Source organism: Sitophilus oryzae, unplaced genomic scaffold (genome assembly GCF_002938485.1).
Source record: "Sitophilus oryzae breed Bouriz unplaced genomic scaffold, Soryzae_2.0 scaffold_888_pilon_pilon, whole genome shotgun sequence".
Lineage (NCBI taxonomy): Eukaryota > Metazoa > Arthropoda > Insecta > Coleoptera > Curculionidae > Sitophilus > Sitophilus oryzae.
Window position 1 is genome coordinate 62,532 of NW_022147514.1, and position 20,292 is coordinate 82,823.

Sequence of the window (20,292 nt, forward strand, 5' to 3'; positions counted from 1 at the left end):
GTCGGTCGCCAACAGTTGTAACTGGAACTGGTATATACCTACCGTCGCGCTCCTAGAGCCGTAGTTCCGCCTGTCGCGAACAGAAGTAACTGGTAACTGCTGTAACTGATTATCGACGCTCGACCTCGGCGGCGACGTACTTCGCTCCAGCCATCGCACTCCAAGAATCGTAGTTCCGTCTGTCACGAACAGAAAAGTAACTGGTCCCTGCTGTAACTGATTATCGACGCTCGACCTGGGTGGCGACGTACTTCGTTCCAGCAGTCGCTGGAGCGCTTCTAGGGTTCCGGTTTTGCCTGTCGCGATTTGGTCGGTTACTATTGGCTTTGGTGCTCCCGTCGCGTCGCTACGTTACTTTCGAAATAGCGATTTTTGGTATGTACTAGGCATGGTATAAAATAGCGTTGTTTGAAAGATGAAACGCAAAAGCAAATAAAATAAAATACAAATATTTTATTTGCGTTTTTTTTATACGTTTATATAAGTTTTTATTGACAAAAGCCAGTATCTAGGACGGTTTTATAGAGGGCAATTCTCCATCTCCAATATTCAGTTATATCTAAGTTTATGGCACGACTGGTTGTAGCAGCTAGTAGAATTGTAAGAAGCTGACAACACTGGTTGGGAGTAGGTAGGTACTAATGCCAGAAATACTGCATAAGCGTGTCACTTTGGAAGTCGGAACCTCGGTTAAAAATTCGCGGTATTTTGTCGCGGAATTTTTCTGGAACGGTCGCTATTGTAACACGACTCATGTGGAACCGGTATTCTCATCACTACTTTTATCGCTCATGTGTTTCGTTGTGTTTCGTTATAGGTCTAAATCAGAACTATTGCATTACAAATCTTGTCAGAACTATTCATGTAACAGGGTTGGAAAAAATCATGATTTTTTTAAAAAAATAAAAAATCAGATTTTTTTATTTTAATCAGATTTTTTTTTATTTTAATTCAAAACAATATTTAAATCGGATTTCTAAATGACTAGGACTTATTTCCAATTAATGTCCTATCCTAAATGGTTAAATCTTTATAACTCTGTGCGATACCGATAACATTAATACTTCTACGGTGCGTGTCATTTTTCCACGTCGGTTACCAATATATTCCGCAAAAAAAGTCGCTCGCTTCAGATCAAAAGGATTTTTTTTTCAAGCGTCCTAAAAGTATTTTTAGGCATCGTCAAAAAAGTATAATTTCTACTCTTAATAAAACAATACACTATTGTTCGGAAATATTCTTAAGTCGAGAATGAAATTAGTATTATCTAATATCAAAGTGTAAAGTACTTACTGCAAATCGAAATGTCGGTAAGAATTTGGAAACATACCAACGTTTCAAAAAAATATAAAACAACATATTTTCTGACAACGATTATAGATTTTCGGGAATGAAGATATAGTCTCTATATCAGAAGAACCTAGTTCTGCACTAGTCTGCAAGTGATATGTATTCGAACAGCGAATTTTTGTTACTTATACATAAATTTTAAAATAAATCCCTACGTTTAGCGGTCTTATGAACTCACACGAAATTACTTCAAAAATCGGTTCAACTTTTAAATTGATGAATAGATATTTTTATATAGTTTTATAAAATTTACTATTATTTTTCGATTTATTATCTGTTATAGAAATATTTGTTATAGTTTTCTAGGACATATTTTTATAACTTTTACAGTTATTTTTTGATTATAAAGTTTCAATAAAATTATTTTTTTATTTAAATCACATGATTAAAATTAAAAAAAATCACTTGATTTAAATTATTTGATTTAAATCATGCTTCATAGTATGATCTGTATAATTTTTATAATGTACGAAATACTGCTAAACGTGTAATTGCTTATATATAATAATAATATGGTATTTATTTAGTATTACCGTTGATTGACACAACCTAATGGGCCATTTTATGACAAGTCTGATTTGATTTCCCCTTATGTCTCAAGTGCTGTACAATGGAGCCTTTACTCATTCTGCAGCCAACGTATAAAACACTCATTTTCTCTAATTCGTCTAGCAAAAACATATCAAAGACAGTGTTGCCGTACTAAAATGTGTAATATCTGTAATACGTTTGACGAAAATATCTTTGGATGAAAAATCCGCCTTTGTGTATTGAAAATTTATTCGTATTAAACATAGAATAAACAACACAAATAAAAATTCTTTATAGATACTGACCATTTCGTATGATTGAAAAAAGTCGTTTAGTTGGCTTGGAAATGACTGATTGAGTATTGATATTTACCGCAATATTTTACGTATGAAATATCAGCGATCTTCATATCAAAGCCAACTTTAACGCCGTTCTTTGTTTAGTCATATAATATTATATTAAATTGTTTAATAATAGAAAATCCGTATTATTAACGTACAGTACACAAAATCCGTAAATCTACGGATTAATCCGGAGTTCTGGCAACACTGGAGTAGGTGGTTTCGGCTGAAACTCTGTCGACTGAAAGTAGAACTACGGTGTACCAATATTCTCAATTAAAGCCACAATGCGAGCAACATCCGTTACAGATAATGGCATTTTTTAATTTGACAGCCGTTGTTGTCATATTGCAAATACTCATGAATCCGTTTTCGCCTATATGTCGATGTCGCCTTGATTATTTACACATAAAACTCTATGCCTGCGAAGCATTTTTCCGAGACGTTCGTTTTAAAACAGCATATCTCCATACAAAAAGAGATAATGTGGTGATTAAAAAAATAAAATGCTCACAAAAGATGTAACTACAATGTGATTTGATTTAGCAATAGCTACTACAGCTGCTGCACTCTACAGGGTGTTACAAATTCGGGCAAAAAACTGTGCCCTGTATATGCTCAAAATAAATTCGGAATAAAAATTTCTGACGTAGCATCCGTTAAAAAGGAATTAATTTTCAATTTAAAAAAAAAGAGAAATCCAACTTTAAAATTGGGTCTAATTTTTGGTGGCCGGATTTTTTTGCCGGTGAGTTTATATAAATTAATATTTTATAATCACGCACACTATTTCAATGTAAATTAAACTATACTCAAAGCCATCACAAAAAAACCGCACGCTCAGAAAACAATAATATTATATATTAATAATTTTTTAAAGTATTTATTGAGCTTTAAAAGCACTTATTGATTTCGATCTCTACAGTATAAGTCTAGATCTAATATTCTTCTAGATTTTTTCTCGATCTAGATTCTAATATGTTGTACGTTTTTGCAATTCTGTATGTTAAACTTAAATCTTAAGGAACATATTGCTAAGTTTCTATATTTAAATAAAAAACAGCTGGTGGTTTAGTCGTGACTGACTAAGTTAAGAAGAAACTCAAAACTTAAGTATCAATAATCACCACGTAGTTTTATTAGCCTACGTGGTGATTATTGACTGCATCCATACTAAAATTTTGAGTTTTTTATTTAAATAAATATATTTTCTTTGTTTAAACGAAATTTATCAAAGTTATCCTTAATTCCTTTTGACTAGTTTAGTTATCAAGTAGAGCAACTATTTCGTTACCAAATCAAAAACTATATAAAAATATATAGGTAAGTTATTGTCGATGAGAACAAAAAAATAAAATAGAAACTCAAACCAGAGTTTAACAAACTATACTACAAATGAGTTGGAGCAAATAATAAATTACTTAATACTAACACTTGTAGGTAGAACTAAATGATTGAAATAAATATGAAGGTAACAGTTAATAAAATATTCAAAAACGATACTAAAAATAAAAACAGTATTCACGACACTTTTCTGTAGTAACCTGTGTCTTATATCTCGAAACTGTGGAGCGAATCTCGTGAACTAGTCTTTTAAGAAACACTAATTCATTTCGTTCCTGTGCCAGACATGTTTATAGGAATGGAACTAGTTCCACCACGATAGCATCCATGTAATGATTGTATATTTTTTTGATTTCATTGCAAATTGATTTGCATAAAGTGTTACCTTTTGAACTAATCGATGTTTCTCTTTTGTTTCAGATAAGTAACGAATAGACTGTCCTACCACAATGCCATCGACGTACTTCTATGCCTGCATTATGCTGATGACGTTCGTCCATCTAACGACCAGTGAAACAGACTGGACAAAGAACTGTAATACTTGTTCTTGTATTTGGGTCAGCGGTAAAAAAACTGCGAACTGCTCACATAGGGATTTTTCCGAAATCCCTAAAGACATGAGCAACGAACTTCGCGATATTGACTTCTCCAACAATCCCCTGCACACGCTCAGCAACAGTGAGTTTATAGCTGCTCGACTCATCGACACTCACAAACTGAAATTTCAAAATTGTTCAATTGATATCATCGACGAAGGTGCACTTCTCGGCTTGAAGCTTTTAATCGAACTGGATTTATCCAGAAACAATTTTCGAACCTTGAAAAAAGACACATTCACGGAACTGGTCAAAATTCGAATACTTACTTTAAGCTACAACAGAATTGATGTTATTGAAGATGGTTTATTTAGAAATTTAATGTTCTTAAGGAAACTGCTTCTCGATCACAATCAAATTGAGAACATCAACAAGAACTCCTTTCAAAATTTGCCTCTACTAAGCAATTTACACTTAGCATACAATAAGTTGAAGACGGTAGATTTTGACTTGAAGGTCACCCTTCCGAAACTAAACAGTCTGAACGTTGAAGGAAACCCTTGGGTGTGCGATTGTAACTTGGAACCTTTTCGAAATCTGGTAAAGAAAAATAATCTAATCACTCATATTACCGAATGTGAAGAACCGCCGAAACTGAAGGGAACTTCTTGGTTGTCCTCTGAGAAGTTTGCCTGTTCTCCGGTTATTTTAGAACCGTTAGCATCCACGCAAATTCAAGCGACCAGTAACAACATCACTTTGATTTGTAAGGTTTTTGGTGAGCCCGAACCCGACGTGGACTGGACCAACAACGGTCACATCGTTGAACGCGATCCGAGAAAAAACAAACAGAAATACTTTACTGCTAAGAACAATAATGGGCAGTACACTTGGAACAATCTTACCATAACAAACTTGAGTTACAAAGACCGGGGAGAGTACAGATGCATAGCGAAAAATCCTGGCGGTGAAGACGAGAAAAACGTCACACTTGTCATAGACAGCGACTTGCTTTTAGGCGTGATGACGGGCATCGGTCAGTCCAGTGCGTTGATTATCGGACTGTCCGTCGGTCTCATTATTCTGCTAGCGATTATTCTGATTATGGCATGTCTGTTTTGTCGAAAGACGAACCGTCACGGGTTCCCGAGCAAGCGTAGGGATCTGGGGAGTTCGTCGAACGAGTGTATCAACATGAGCGCCCATCTAGATATGAAGAAAGGACTGATCACGGAGGTTAATCCGATCTGTAAACCGCCGAGAACGACGGTACCCGACTCGGTGATCGGGGGCGGTACTGAAGTCAGCGACGTCAAGAAAAATTTACTGGACAACGAATCGGTTTTCGGTAAGTGGTATTTGAAAATATTTATTTTATTCATAAAATGACATCTCACTTAGCTCTTACGATTTTTTAATGTCAAGATTTATACAGGGTGGCCCAAAAATGATGGATAAAATTAAAGTAGGAGGTGGGGGAGGTTATTTCCAACAAAAAAGTCCTATAGACATATGTCCGATTCCTTACCGTTTCTGAGTTATTGCTAATTTTGTAATTTTTATGATAATCTAGCATTTGGTCACAATTTTTTTTCAAAAATTTTCTGTTGATATTTTTTCTCAAATAAAATTTTAATACCATCCCTATAAGGGCTCGAACACACTGACGATCAGGTCGCACCGGCCAGGCCGCAGCTACCTCTAAAACCATTAAATCAAATGATATAGAGCACACTAACGTCCTGGCCGTCCGTTGGTCGTTTCGACCAGAAGACTGCACGGAAATATTATTATTTTCTGCCGCTTGTTGCCGGTTTTCTTCCAAATTAATATTTTTTCAGATGAAATCCCTCAAATTCAAGGCACAATATTTTATTTTCTATAAGTGAGTTCGAGCCCTAAAGGCTTCTTTATTGTACAGCTCATTTTTTTATTGTGCGTGCTGATTACGCAACCTACTGTCATTTTTAAGCACATTTTGAGAATTTTAATTGAAAAACTTTAATGATTGTGGTAATTTTTCAGAAAATATACAAAAAATGCAAAGGTATCCCATAACAAAAAACTACGGTCAGGTATTCTTTTTTAAATAGGGTACTTTTTAAAAATAATCAAATAATTGTTATTGCCGAAAATTTGTTAAACATAATTGTAATGTCAAAAAAGTGAATTTAAATAAATACATATTGATTAATATCAGAGAAATAAGACAGTGCGATAGTAATGAGTAAGTTTATTTATAACGAAAGGGAATACTTTTTCTGAGTATTTTCTAATTTGAATAATTTAGTTATAAATAAACTTACTCATTACTATCACATTGTCTTATTTCTCTGATATAAATTAATATTAAATGTATTTATTTAAATTCACTTTCTTTACATTACAATTATATTTATCAAATTTCAGCAATAACAATTATTTGATTATTTTTGAAAAGTACCATATTTAAAAAAATAATACCTGACCGTAGCTTTTGTTATGGGACACCTTTTTAATTGAGTATTTTTTCTGAAAAATTACCACAAACATTAAAGTTTTTCAATTAAAATCCTAAAAATGTGCTTAAAAATGACAGTAGGTTGCGTAATCAGCACGCACAATAAAGAAATACGCTGTACAATAAAGAAGCCTTTATAGGGATGCTATTAAAATTTTATTTGAGGAAAAAATATCAACAGAAAATTTTTGAAAAAAAAAATTGTGGAGTATGATAAGTTTATAATCGAAAATAAATAATTTTTGGCCTCTCTTTGTTACCAATATTGTAATTCTGAAAATATGTAAATTTAATTTAAAAAATTTATGTAAAAATCCAAATGTTCAGAAACATTCTGTTACCGTTTCTCCGTAAACGTCTAACGTGCCATCGCCATGAATCACCCTGTATATATTATAATCCGTTACCGAAATTCATATTAATTTCTATGGATTATTAATTAAAAAAAATCGTTTCTTTTTGTCTCAACGTAGGTATAGGGGAAGCGCCACTTCCGCCGCTTCCATTGACCGCTAATCGTAAATTTCCACTCGAATAAACTTTAAATTCGTCCTTCTATTTGTTGTGCGTCAGTTTAAATGTTATTTTAACAATAAATACCAATTCATTGTTAGTCAAATATTTATCTCCTGGTAATAGCAAAGTTTACGAAATAAAAATGTTATTTAAAACTTAGACTTTGGTAATGCATTTTGTTTTTTTAAATATATGTTATCAATTAATGGACTTCACAGAAAAATACAGTTTTCCACTCTTTCAGGTAGCATCAATACTACTTATATATTATTGATTAATTACTAAGGTATTGATAAAGATTAAAAATTCTTCCATTAAAAATAATGAATAGATTTAATCGTTAAAAATTAGTTTTGCTGCTGTAATTATTTTAACCACTTTATAATAAAAATCCTTCAATTTGATATCCAATTCAAAGTGAATATAAAGTCCTGGATACAAACATCTATATGATGCGGGTTTTATCTCTGTGCCTCTATGCTGCATGAAACTGTATATTACAACTCTCGTATATGCAGGTAATATAACTCAAAAATCTATATTTCGGTTAATTAGGGTTTTTTATGGCGATTATATTTGAAAATAAAAACTTTTTCACGGACTGTAAAACATTTTCTATTATGGAGAGTAAACCGAATAAGGTAATGTTAATTTACAGTTACCTACATTATTGTATGTAACTTTGAGATGCATAAGTCTGTAAAGCCTCGATATAATTAATGAATTTACAGTTGAGCAAAAAAAATATAGTTTTGTACTTTACCGTTTAGGAGGGCTACTACAGTTTCACTTAAAGTTACTCATTATTTTTTTCAGCTTGTTGGATTTTTTTAACAAGCTTATTACACCGAGATACCTTTTCAACAATATTATATATAAAGCCTCATTCAGAACCTCGAAATTAGTGAAATAAATTAGTGATTTTAGTTAAATTTTATTCTTAAAAGTTTACGATCATTCACAATTTCTAAAAAACAATTAAAATTAATCGAATATCCTAGCAACAGCTTACGGTAGTCAGTTGTATTCATAGAGAAAGCCTAATTATTAGCTTATAAAACAATACAGTTTTCATTTCTATAAGTTTAAGCAAATTTTGAAGTATAATTTGTGGAAAAATTAAAATTTTGTTAACTTTTTCTACAAATTAAAAATTACTACCACCGATTTCGAAGTTCTGAATGCTTACATTGAAATTAACTTCTACGCTAATTGAAATCACTAATTTTGAATGAAGGATTTTGAAAGTCAAAATTGGTGGTAGTAATTTTTAATTAGTAGAAAAGGTTAACAAACTTTCAAATTTTCCACAATTTATACTTCAAAATTTGCTTAATCTTATACCGGTTGAGTTTCAAAAGTGGCTCACCCCCGAGCTCACCCCTATAACTTTTTTATGTTTTCAGAAAAAAAAGAGATTTGGTATGTTATTATGACATAAATCAGGATTGATTGACATATTCAATTGTTTTCGGTCACTAACGTTTCGCCGGGAACTAAGGTTCGTCGGTCGTCGGTTTCGCCGGAAATGACAACTTTTAATTTTTAAATGGCACCCTCGGTATTTTTTTACTTTATTCAAACAAATACAAATACAAAATAGGTAAATTTAATGGAAAGAAAACGATTCTGCAGATAAAAATAAGTAAAAAAGTTCGTATAAATGTATGTCCCAAAGTGCTTAGTTTCGGAGATACAGGATATAGAAGTTTCTATATCTTTTTCATTTTTATTTCGATTTTTTCCAAATAATTTCTGAAGTAACGTGAATATTTGAATGAAAATTGGTGTCTGGGAGTTTTTTGACATGAGAAATCCGATTTTGATGTCAATATGACTCCTATTTGTAGAGGGCGCCACCTACATATTGTTTAACTGTTTTGAAGAGTAATAACTTTTCGTTTGTACCTGTATAAAACTACTGAGTAAAAAAATATACATTTACGACTTTTTTTACGTGAAAAAGGTCTCTAGGTAAAAACCGCTACGAGTAATGGTTTTCGAGATATTTGGAATAGAAATTATCAATACCTGTCATCACTGACATAAACATATTGACTAAATAGTTATTAGACTCAAATCATAAATTTGAAATGTTTTTGTGCCAAATGTTCAACAGAAACTGTTTTATCATTTTTTTTTGCAGAAAAAATTAATATTAATTTAAAAAAATAAAAATTTCCCAAATTTATTATTTCAGCGAAATAACTAACTACTCAACGTGTTTATTTTTCGTCAATAATGACATGTATTTACTATTTCCGTTCTAAATATCTTAAGAACGGTTGCTCGTAGCGATTTTTACACAGAGATATTTTTTAAGTAAAAAATCACAGAGATGTATACTTTTTCACTCGGTAGTTTTATACAGGTACGGACAAAAAGTTATTAGGCTTCAAAACAGTTAAAACATACGTAGGTGGCGCCCTCTACTAGTAGGAGTCATATTGACATCAAAATCAAATTTCTCATGTCAAAAAACTGCCAGACACCAATTTGCATCCAAATATTGTTGCATATATATAATATTACATTATTTCAGAAATTGTTTAGAAAAAATCGAAATAAAAATGAAACTTCTACACCCTGTATCTCTAAAACTAAGCATTTTAGGACATACATTTATACGAACTTTTTTACTTATTTTTATCTGCAGAATATACTACCGAAGTTTCCGGAATACAGTTCGGATCATCCTGTATATCATCCACATACCTAAACCAAACTCTTGGAAAATACTCAAACTGATTTTTAACCTCTATAATTTAAACCTGCTCATGAATTAAAATTATCCAAAAATGGAGACTTTGTATGAGCACTGTACCGTGTGTTTAATCGCCGACATGTACATAGAAAATTCCACATAAATTTTAAACCATGATTAATAAATGTCTCTCCATTTATTTGAATAACTTGAACAAAAAATGTTAAAGAACTTATTAGGTTAAGACAAGTTCTCCGTTTTGATTACTTCGTACCAAGTATTTTTAGTTATAAAAAATAAAACATTACCAAATTAAGCAAGTTAACTACGGTTGTGAAGTTACATATCGTCGGTGAAATTTGATAAACTGCTAAACTCCATTATTCCTAATTTTACAGGAGAGCAAAAAAATGGTACAAAAAATATGTAGACATGTAGGAAGTATTTTAATGTGTTAATATGATAAAGAAATAAGAATTTTATTTGCTGGGAAAAAATATAACTCAATATTTCGTGTTACATCATTTTTTTCAGACACAATAGGGAGATAGCAGATATTCGTCTTGCAGAAATAAGAAATAAAAATATACTTCTGGAGATAGCAACCTTTATTGTTTGAAATTTTAAAAATGGAATTGAATATTACCCAAACAGATTTAGAAATAATCAATTAAATTTAAAAAATATATGATATTCATAACCATATATTTATAATATCGTCGTCTGTCTAGAAGCAAAACATACAAGTCCAAAAACGAATAAATTTTTAATGCATTTTTAAAGATCTGAAGTAGCAGCATTTTGGACTTAATGAATAGGAAAATAATTTAAAAATTAAACTTATAATTCTTAGAAGATATGGTAGAATCCTTCCATGCTTATCCTAATTTTTATACAACGGTAGTAGACCGAGCTTGGAAAACTAGTGCGTGATTTTATTAAATTTTTATTACTTTTCTCCTTATTATTTTAATTTTTATAAAAATTATGTATCATTTACGTGGAAAAACGTGGAAAAAATAAAACTGATTAGGTATTATGGAAATTCTTGTACAAGTAAGTAATGTTATTTAAACTATTTATAGCACGCCGATGAATTGCTCGTATATAGAGAATTTCATTTTTCCCTTTACCTTTTACGGATACCCCGTATTTACAGAACGGATCGACGCAGGGTCGGACTGGCCATATTTTATATATGACTATTAGGGGGACCCCAGCCTTCGCGGGCCCCCTTCATAGTTCATTATTTATTCTTAACAATATTTGCTTTTGCATTGCATTATAGCATTTGCATTGCATTGGTTTCCCTTGCATTACGGTAGTTCCCTGATTTCTATACAGGATGAGTCTTAAATAAGTGCAAATATTCAGGGCTGGTAAATATCGATAAAAGAAACATAATATTTTCTCTTTACCATTTTTTCAAATAAATCCAAAACAACCGAGTTATTTCACTTTTAAAATTTCCAATTTTTTGCTATAATTTTGAGAATCATTGGATTTTCTTTCTTGTAAATTTAATCTACTACCTCTGTTGCCATATTACAAACAAAGTATGTTTTTAAACTAAAAATTAAAAAAAATTCCCAAATTTTTTTTAAAAAATTCCAAATTTTCAAAGAAAAAAAAAATATCGCCCAAAAAAACTCATAATCGTGTTTCTTGGGTTGAAATATACTACCCCTAAAAACATTTACATTTATTTAAGATTCACCCTGTATATAATAGGGAAAAATTGACCAAAGCGTAAGGCGAAAAAAAATGCAAAAAAAATCCACACGGGCCCCTCCTTACATTGCCACCCGGGCCCCTTTGGCCTAGTGCGACCCTGGATCGAAGTACTGTCCTAAAGAAACATACGTGTAAGAATCCGTGTGTTTGCTTTAGCGTAATCGTAACGGAAATTATGGACTTAGCAGCATTTCGGTTGCTATTTCAGATCACTGAGAGTTAGCAGATATTATTGAGTTAAAATTGCAAATTTTCTTTAATGGGAAAAATGTATTTGCTTTCTCTACTTATAGAGTATTTTTCTCTCTTTCTAATGGTATAAAAAACTTATTAACGTAAAAAATGGTGTTAGCAGGTTATCACGTTTCACTAACGATATAACAGCTCAGGCTTAAGAAGAAGCGGTAGCAGCCACCCTTACCTTTTATGTTTAATTGGTACAATATACTATCGCTTTTACTATTCCTTCTCGCTCTGTACATATCACAGCATACCTATACCTATCTAACCACCTTGCTTTTTTATAGGAAATTCTTGGTTTTCGGGTGGCACTAACGTATGGATCACTTCGAAATAAACCTAGGTAAAAAAAGAATAAGTCTTTGTGTGTTCCTGTAACTAACTCTTCACGGAAGCTGTTCTAACCGAACTCGATTTAAAATGAGCCGCGTCGCTTAACCAATTAGCAACTGTTAACCTGATCCCAAATAGGGTTTTGATGGTGGAGGTGTATAGAAACGTTATTAATTAGTTAAAGGGAATTAAACAGAACAGAGGGAAAGGCGGTGTTTGTTGGCGAGGCAGTAATTCACGAATGGGATAGACTATTAAGCCCAATTGATACATACAACTTTAAGCAAATTGGTTTAAAGGGGACATCGTTTACTATTAGCTTTCTATGCGTTTGTGGAGTACTTTGTTTATGTACCTTTAAACAATCCAATTATACTTACCTTTAGATAATTCTGCATTTTATTTCTTCTATTCTAATTTGTATCTCCTTTTAGAAAGGAAAAAAAAATTGAAAGAACCTTATTAAGTTAAGGCAAGTTCTCTGTTTTGATTAGCTTGGTTGTTAGCGTTTAAGTAGTTTTAGTTATAAAAAATAAAGCATTACCAGTTAACCAAAAAGATCATCTAGCCTTATTCAAACAAACCTTTATGACAAAAATACATCATAGGTTTACTCTTCTACAGCGCTATCAAACATATACCCAGTGATATTGTACCTTTAGTTTTTAAATATAAAATATTCAGTAACCTAAAAAAGTTCAAAAAATGACAAATAAACGGACATGTCTATAGAGAACTATTTTTTATGCTATTTATGAGTTTTTAATAATATATCAATATATATATATATATATATATATATATATATATATATATATATATATATATATATATATATATATATATATATATATATATATATATATATATATATGGTATAAATGGTTATACCAGAAAAAGATTAGATGTAGCCCTAGAGGAAGTGAAAGCCTGTAACGATGTAGAACTAGAGTATACCAACCTAAAAACCTAATTAAAAAGTAGCTTTCGAAGTTTTAGGTGAACTGAACATGCAGAAAAAAAAAAAGATGAACCAGCTTGGATAACTGACAGCATAAAGGCCTTAATCAATGACAAACAAAAATTCTATCAAAGATGGCTCTCAGACCGAACAGATACTAACTGGAGTCATTACAAGCAAAAAAATAGAGAGGTACGAGCCGCCATTAAGGTAGGAAAAACAGATATTTGGGAAAGAAGGTGCCAGCAAGTGGAAAGCCTAATAGGGGCGCACGGAGTACTGAGGTATGGAGAACAATCCGACAAATGAAAACCAATCAAACGGACAAGCTCTTGAATAGAATGGATATAGAAAAAATGGCGCAACTACTATGCAGAATTACTGACAGAAAACCGACCAGAATTCCAAGCAGTAGAAGATGAGAACAACCTTGCAGGCACTTTAATGATAAGCGAAAGAGAAGTACATCAAAGTCTCAAAAGAATGAAAAATGGACGGTCACCAGGTCCTGGTAATATTGTAGCGGAATTGTTAAAGTGTGGAACCCAAAGACTGCGCTGGCGTCTGGCAGAGCTATTTAACCAGTGCTACCTGCAAAGTAAACTACCCCGAGAATGGCGAGTGGCTCATAGTGTCCATCTTTAAAAAGGGAAATCGTAACGACCCCACTTGTTATAGAGGCCTAAGCATTAACAGTTCGGTCAGCAGACTTTTTGGAAAGGTGCTACAGGGTAGGCTCAGGGACAGTATTGGTGACAAAATCTCTGAAGACCAAAGCGGATTCACACCGGGGGAAATCTTGCACAGATAACCTTTTTTGTCCTGCAGCAGGTGATGGAAAAAAGATAGCAGTAGATCAAGAAGTCCATCTAGCATTTATTGATTTGGAGAAAGCGTACGACTCTATTCCACGCAGCAAGATATGGGAAGTCTTGAATATCTTAGAAGTAGATAGACCTAGGCTTAAGATAATAAAAGAGCTATATAAAGAAAATGAATCGTACGTTAAGATAGGACACAGGCTATCTAATCCAATTAATACCACAAAAGGGTTGCGACAAGGATGCAGCTTATCTCCTCTGATCTTCAACGCTTACGTCGAAGTAGCCCTTAGGGAATGGAAGACGAAATGTCAAGGTATGGGAATACCCATTGGGGACAACACACTATTTACCCTGAGCTTTGCAGACGATCAGGTCGTGATTGCGCAGGACTCATACGATCTAGAGTTCATGACTAAGAGGCTTTATCAAGAATACAACAAATGGGGACTTCAGGTTAGTCTAAAGATGACCGAATACTTAGCTGTCAATTCCAACGCTTGTTTTGAAGTCTTCATTAATGAAAACGTCCAGATTCAACAAGTAGACAAATTTAAATACCTGGGTGCTACTATCAACAACGAGGGTTTGGGCAAAGAAGAAATACAAACCCGAATTCAGAAGAGCAAACAAGTTATTGGATGTCTTAACAGCCTCTGGTGGGACCGAAACTTATCTGCAACAACTAAAAAGAGACTTGGAAGAACATTGGTGGAGTCAGTTCTTTGCTATGGTTCAGAGCTGTGGACTCTGAGTGCAGACGCGAAGCGCAAAATCCAAGTTGTTGAAATGGACTACCTTAGAAGAAGTGCAGGTATATCTAGGATGGAAAAAAGACAAACATCGAGGTCAGGCGTATCATGAATGCATCGGAGGAGACAGTACTGGATCGAATCGAAAAATCCAGCTTAAAATGGTTTGGACATGTTCTGCGTATGCCGGAGAACAGGTGGCCAAAAAGAGTTTTTCAATGGGATTCCCAGGGCAGAAGAAAGAGAGGTAGACCTAGAAAATCCTGGAACGGAACGGTTACGGAAGCAATGGAAGCTCGTAACCTAGAAGCTGAGGACGCTCTAAATCGAGATGTGTGGCGTAGGGTAACGGGAAGGCAGCAATAGGCTGTAGTTGGAAATGAGTATTAAATACTTAAACCAAATCCCGTTTATATATATAATATATCAATATCTTAATAGCTTTATTTTTTTAGAAATATTCACTTTTGAAGAAGACACTAGCATTTTTTCGTATTTTTTACATTAAAACCATATTTTTGCTTTTGGACATAGTCTATGCTGCAGGTTAGAGAGTTTTTGGGGTTTAAAGAAGCAATACTGTTGAGGGAACTAAGTGAATCAGATAGTACTAATGCTTCAATCGGTGGCATGCTCCGAATTTGGATAAGAGCCCGATAAATAGCTGTGAGTTCGGCTGTTAAAATGCCAGAGAAATTAGGTAATGTGATTTTTTTATTAGCAACCGGGCTGTAAAAAGCACAGCCAACCGCACATACCTTGGTCAGATTTCGAGCCATCTGTGTAAAAACAAATATAGTCACGATGTTTTTCGTTTAAAATTTGTATTAGAATAGCTTTATAAAGATATCTGGATGTTTCAGATTTTTTTAATTTACAAAGTATTCCATATTAACTGAAATATGATCCTTCCATGGAGGGGGCATTGTGTCGGAAGAAGTGGATTCAGGGATATTAGGAATGTTTTGTTGGGAAGAAAATAGATGGTATCTTATATTAATGGGGCGTTGGTATTTTGGATGAACGGTATACGTTTCACTGTCTTGTAAGTTGAAGAACTTGCCACAGTCAATCAAAAAAAGCTTTGGCTTAATGGATATTCCATAATTAAGAGTATGGAGAATTCTTGTATGATACAAGGAAGAATATCCAGATAAGGCATAAAGACTCTCCACCGGTGTGGTGCTAAAGGCACCCAAAGATAATCATAGTCCCTGGTGGAGTCATAGAAAGACTTTAACCAAGGTAAGACTTTCTAGCAGAGTTGTAGACAACATCACCATAGTCAAGTTTAGATAGTATAGAACTATTAAGTAGTTGAAGAAGACAATTTGGATGGGAACTCCATTGGAATTACCAAAAGCCTTAATGAGTTTAATATCATCTAGCATCGTCAATAATCAAGAATAATATGACTTTTTAATGACAGTGGCATTACAAAAACAATAAGCACTCTTTTATAAGTGCAAATGCAAAGGCATGCTTTCAATGCTAAAATTGCTGTAAATCGTTACTGTCTTATTCAAGAACGAATATCTCCAATAAAAATAAAGCTATGGAGATGAATAAAAATATAAACTATCGAGAAAAGACCCTTAAATTCCTTGCTTTGTTAATATATTTCACAGGGTGTTTGAAACTTTCACCAAAATATCAACATTTTATTTTCCCTCTTATAATGGGCAGACGGGAACATTCATTTTTAATTTAGAAAGAGATGCTAAAAATCAAATAATTTAGCTACGAATTGCTTAAAAAATCATCAAAATCAGCCCACTAGAACAAAATATATAAAACTTTAAAATACATCAAAATTTCAAGGTGCCCGTTTTTCGTGCCGGTGAGTGACTATTTGAAATATATAAGTATCATCAACTGTATATTTCTAAAAATTGGAAATAAATTATATAAAATGTCTTAGTATTCAGGAACGAATAAAGTAAACTATGAAAAATCTGTCTTCCGGAAACTCGGGTGTAATCATTATGCTGTGCAGCCCCAACAGATTTTTCTTCCTTTCTTTTTTATCTGTGTAACGTAAGGTTGTAATTTTTCTAGAGGCCCGCAGGGTTCTCAAGCAGATTTTATTCGGTCAATGTTTACATCATGTAGTCGTAATAAAAACACGATATCATTCATTATACATATTATACAGGGTGGGTCACTGAAAACTTACAATGGCTATAATTTTTAAACCAAAAAAGATATCAAAAAAATAAAAATACCGTTTCTATGATATCGAAGGGGAATACATATGACGTATATGACGTATTTTTTGAACCACCCCGACCTACCCCTTAGGCGGCACCCCTACTCACTTAAAAATCTTAAATGGTAATACCCCACTTTTTGGAAAGCCCATGAAAAATGCTAAACGACGATCATAACGTTTTTAGGGTGAAATTGGAAAACTACCCCTTACACGAAAAAGTAGGTGGGCATTAATGAAAAAAGTAATTTTTTCAGCATAAGTTACAATTTGGGACCCAGCTAAATAAGGCAAATGAGGCATTTTTTAAACCACCCCGCCCCACCCCTAGGTGACATCCCCTCACTTCTAATCTCATCAATGCCATTTTTAAATGTAGAGGCAACACAAAGATGTTTTTACAGCCTAATTTTGCGATAACGCAAATTCTTCCTTATCATCTATTTTTTTACTTTTAACAAACAGGAATCTTAAACCGGCATATCTTTGCGTTTTTGCACTGTCTTTTATCGATTTTCAATCGTTTGCAAATTTGGTGGTATTTTAAACGTTTATTTGATTCGTTTATTTGAAAGAAAAATGGTTTATACTGTGGAAGAAAGAATTCAAATGGTTTTTCTTTATGGTGCTGAAGGTATATGTGTTATTTGAGAACGGCCCGTGCTTTCAATGAGAGAAGTCCGGACAAAAACGTAAGTCACGTTTATGTTAGAGATTTGATTTTAAAGTTTCAAGAAACTGGGTCGGTCAAAAATAAAACAAGGACAGGGCCCAGGGTACTGAATGAAGAAATGCAGATGGAAGTTATTGGTCAGGTATCGGTCAATCCAGAAGCATCAACACGCCAGTTGGCATCAATCACAGGTATACCTCGAACATCTGTCAGAAGAGTATTGAAAATGCACAAATTCCATCCCTACAAAATGAAGATTCTGCAGGAACTTGGCGACGACGATCCAGATAGGAGGATTCAATTCTGTGAACTAATGACGGAGGAAATTCGAAGTGAACCTTCACTTACTAAAAATATTTGTTTTAGTGATGAGTGCTCATTTTTTTAAACGGAATTGTGAATAAGCAGAACTGCAGATACTGGAGTGATGAGAATCCGCATATTGTTGTTTAAAGGACACATCCAACATCCCCAAAAGCTCATTGTTTAGTGCGGAATACTAGGCGATAAAATTATAGGTCCATTTTTCATCGACGGAAATTTGACTGGTGATGCTTATGTGGAAATGCTGAACAATTTGATAGAGCCAGCCATTATAAATGAGGTTGAAAATCAAAGAGATTTGGAAGGAAATTTAACTCTTAATGAAGATCTCATACACTTTCAGCAAGATGGAGCCCCTCCGTATTATATATTGTCACAAGGCGGTGGTTGGATAGATATTATCCAAGGCAATGGATTGGCAGAAGGGGTCCAATCGAGTGGCCGCCAAGGTCACCTTATCTCCACAGACTTTTTCTTGTGGGGTTACACTAAATCTATAGTCTACAAGACAAAACTAGGTTCGTTGCAAGAATTGCGACAGAGGATAACTGAAGCATGTCGAAATATTCCGAGAGAGACTTTCCAAAAAGTGAGAAAAGAATTTGAAAATCGTTTGTATTTTTGTATGGAACAAAACGGCTGTCATTTTGGGCAATTGTTAAAATAAATTATCATTTTAAATTTCTTTCAAATTGTCAAACCTTCATTTCTTATCAGTACTTAGCAGTAATTGTTGAAAGAAGACAGAAGTTGAAATCTGTATGACCACCGTTTAGTTCAATTAGCTTTCCAAAGAAGTGTCACAAGTGGGGTATCGCTATCTTGAGATTAGAAGTGAGTGGGTGGCACCTAGGGGTGGGTCGGGGTGGTTTGAAAAATACCTCATTTGCCTCATTCCCAATTTGTAACTTATGCTGAAAAAATCACTTTTTTCATTAATGTCCACCTAATTTTTTGTGTAAGGGGTAGTTTTTTAATTTCACCCTAATAACTTTATGATCATTGTTTAGGATTTTTCATGGGCTTTCCAAAAAGGCGCCACAAGTGGGGTGTTGCCATTTAAGATTTTCAAGTGAGTAGGGGTGCCGCCTAAGGGGTAGGTCGGGGTGGTTCAAAAAATACGTCATATGTATTCCCCCTCGATATTATAGAAACGGTATTTTTTATTTTTTAATTCCTTTTTTGATTTAAGAATTATAGCCATTGTAAGTTTTCAGTGGCCCACCCTGTATAACTCTACACATGTCTAAAATTATTTCACATGTATGTTTGGTACAGTCATAAGACGTTCCACGTTACACTTTTATTAAAACTAAATTTAATAAATAATGAAAGATTGATTTTTAAAGTTTAAAAATTAAATTCAATGTGAAAATAAAAAATGGGGAAAAGCATTGAAATTAATAGTCTGTATTTCTTCCTCGGGCATTATGGACCTATCAAATTATCTATTAGGTAGACCTGTGGAATTTGTTCCTATTTTTCGATTGCTGCAGTTCTTAATTCTCGTGTGGTGGGTTATTTCGTTTCTTTATTATATTACGTTCATATCTGGTGAATTAAGGTTGATCCTCACTATACCTTCCGTTTCCATTTCATACTCGTTCCGTATTTTTATTGTATTGACGCTATACGTAAGCTTCCGTTCCGTAGCAGTTCCATACTTTTTATTGTACAATTTTATTATCATTACGAAAGTTTTATTTTAAAAATTTGTTTCTTTTGAAAAAGGTAATAGATTTAATTAAGCAGTGAAAGGATGAATAAATATCGGCTAAATTTTAACAGAGCTGGTACAAATGTAAGAATTTGACAACGCTGTTTCCGTTACGCTTCAGTCCGTCCACCAAAAAATGTATGGAAGGTAAGGATATGAAACGAAAGGCAAACGGAACGGATAGTGTGCATTGTCCTATTCATTTACATGATATAATATTTTATGTAAACGGAAGGGAGCATATATCGAAGGTATAGTGAGAATCAACCTTTAGCAGGAAATCGTAAACACTATTCCGTCTTTGTTCCAAAAGTGTTGCACTTCCATTGTCCTGTACATTGGTGGTATATTGTAATTAGGATTTACGGAACCGTAACTGTTTTTCATAACCGGGAATTTTAGTACCGCGCTGTCGGAACTTCAAATCTTCAAATATGAACTGAATATTTAATTCTAAAAGTACAAAGATGCTCTATTTATCGATATGCAATATAGTTCAGTCATTGGGGATCAAAAAAGAGTCCTGCTTGGAAAAAAGTCCGGAAGTTTTGAAACTTTGCAGGTTTATAGGTTTTGGGGTCCCTGACTAAAATCCATAAAATGCACATTTACAGACTTGCCGCCGGCGCCGCCATCTTGCCAAGATGGCGCCCAAAATCGGTATTTTGTGAATATCTCGAAAACTATGCGTTTTTCGCGAAAATTT

The 20,292-nt window shown here is 33.5% G+C and overlaps 1 protein-coding gene across 1 annotated transcript in view; it reads left to right on the plus strand.

Moving 5' to 3' along the window:
• The first annotated feature begins 3,991 nt into the window (after positions 1–3,991).
• The window catches only part of LOC115890592, a 98,314-nt gene continuing 82,013 nt past the window's right edge, over positions 3,992–20,292 (plus strand). The window contains exon 1 of the mRNA XM_030910867.1: positions 3,992–5,450. Coding sequence (XP_030766727.1) covers positions 4,016–5,450 — 1,435 coding nt within the window. The 5' untranslated portion in view covers positions 3,992–4,015. The remainder of the gene's footprint in view (positions 5,451–20,292) is intronic.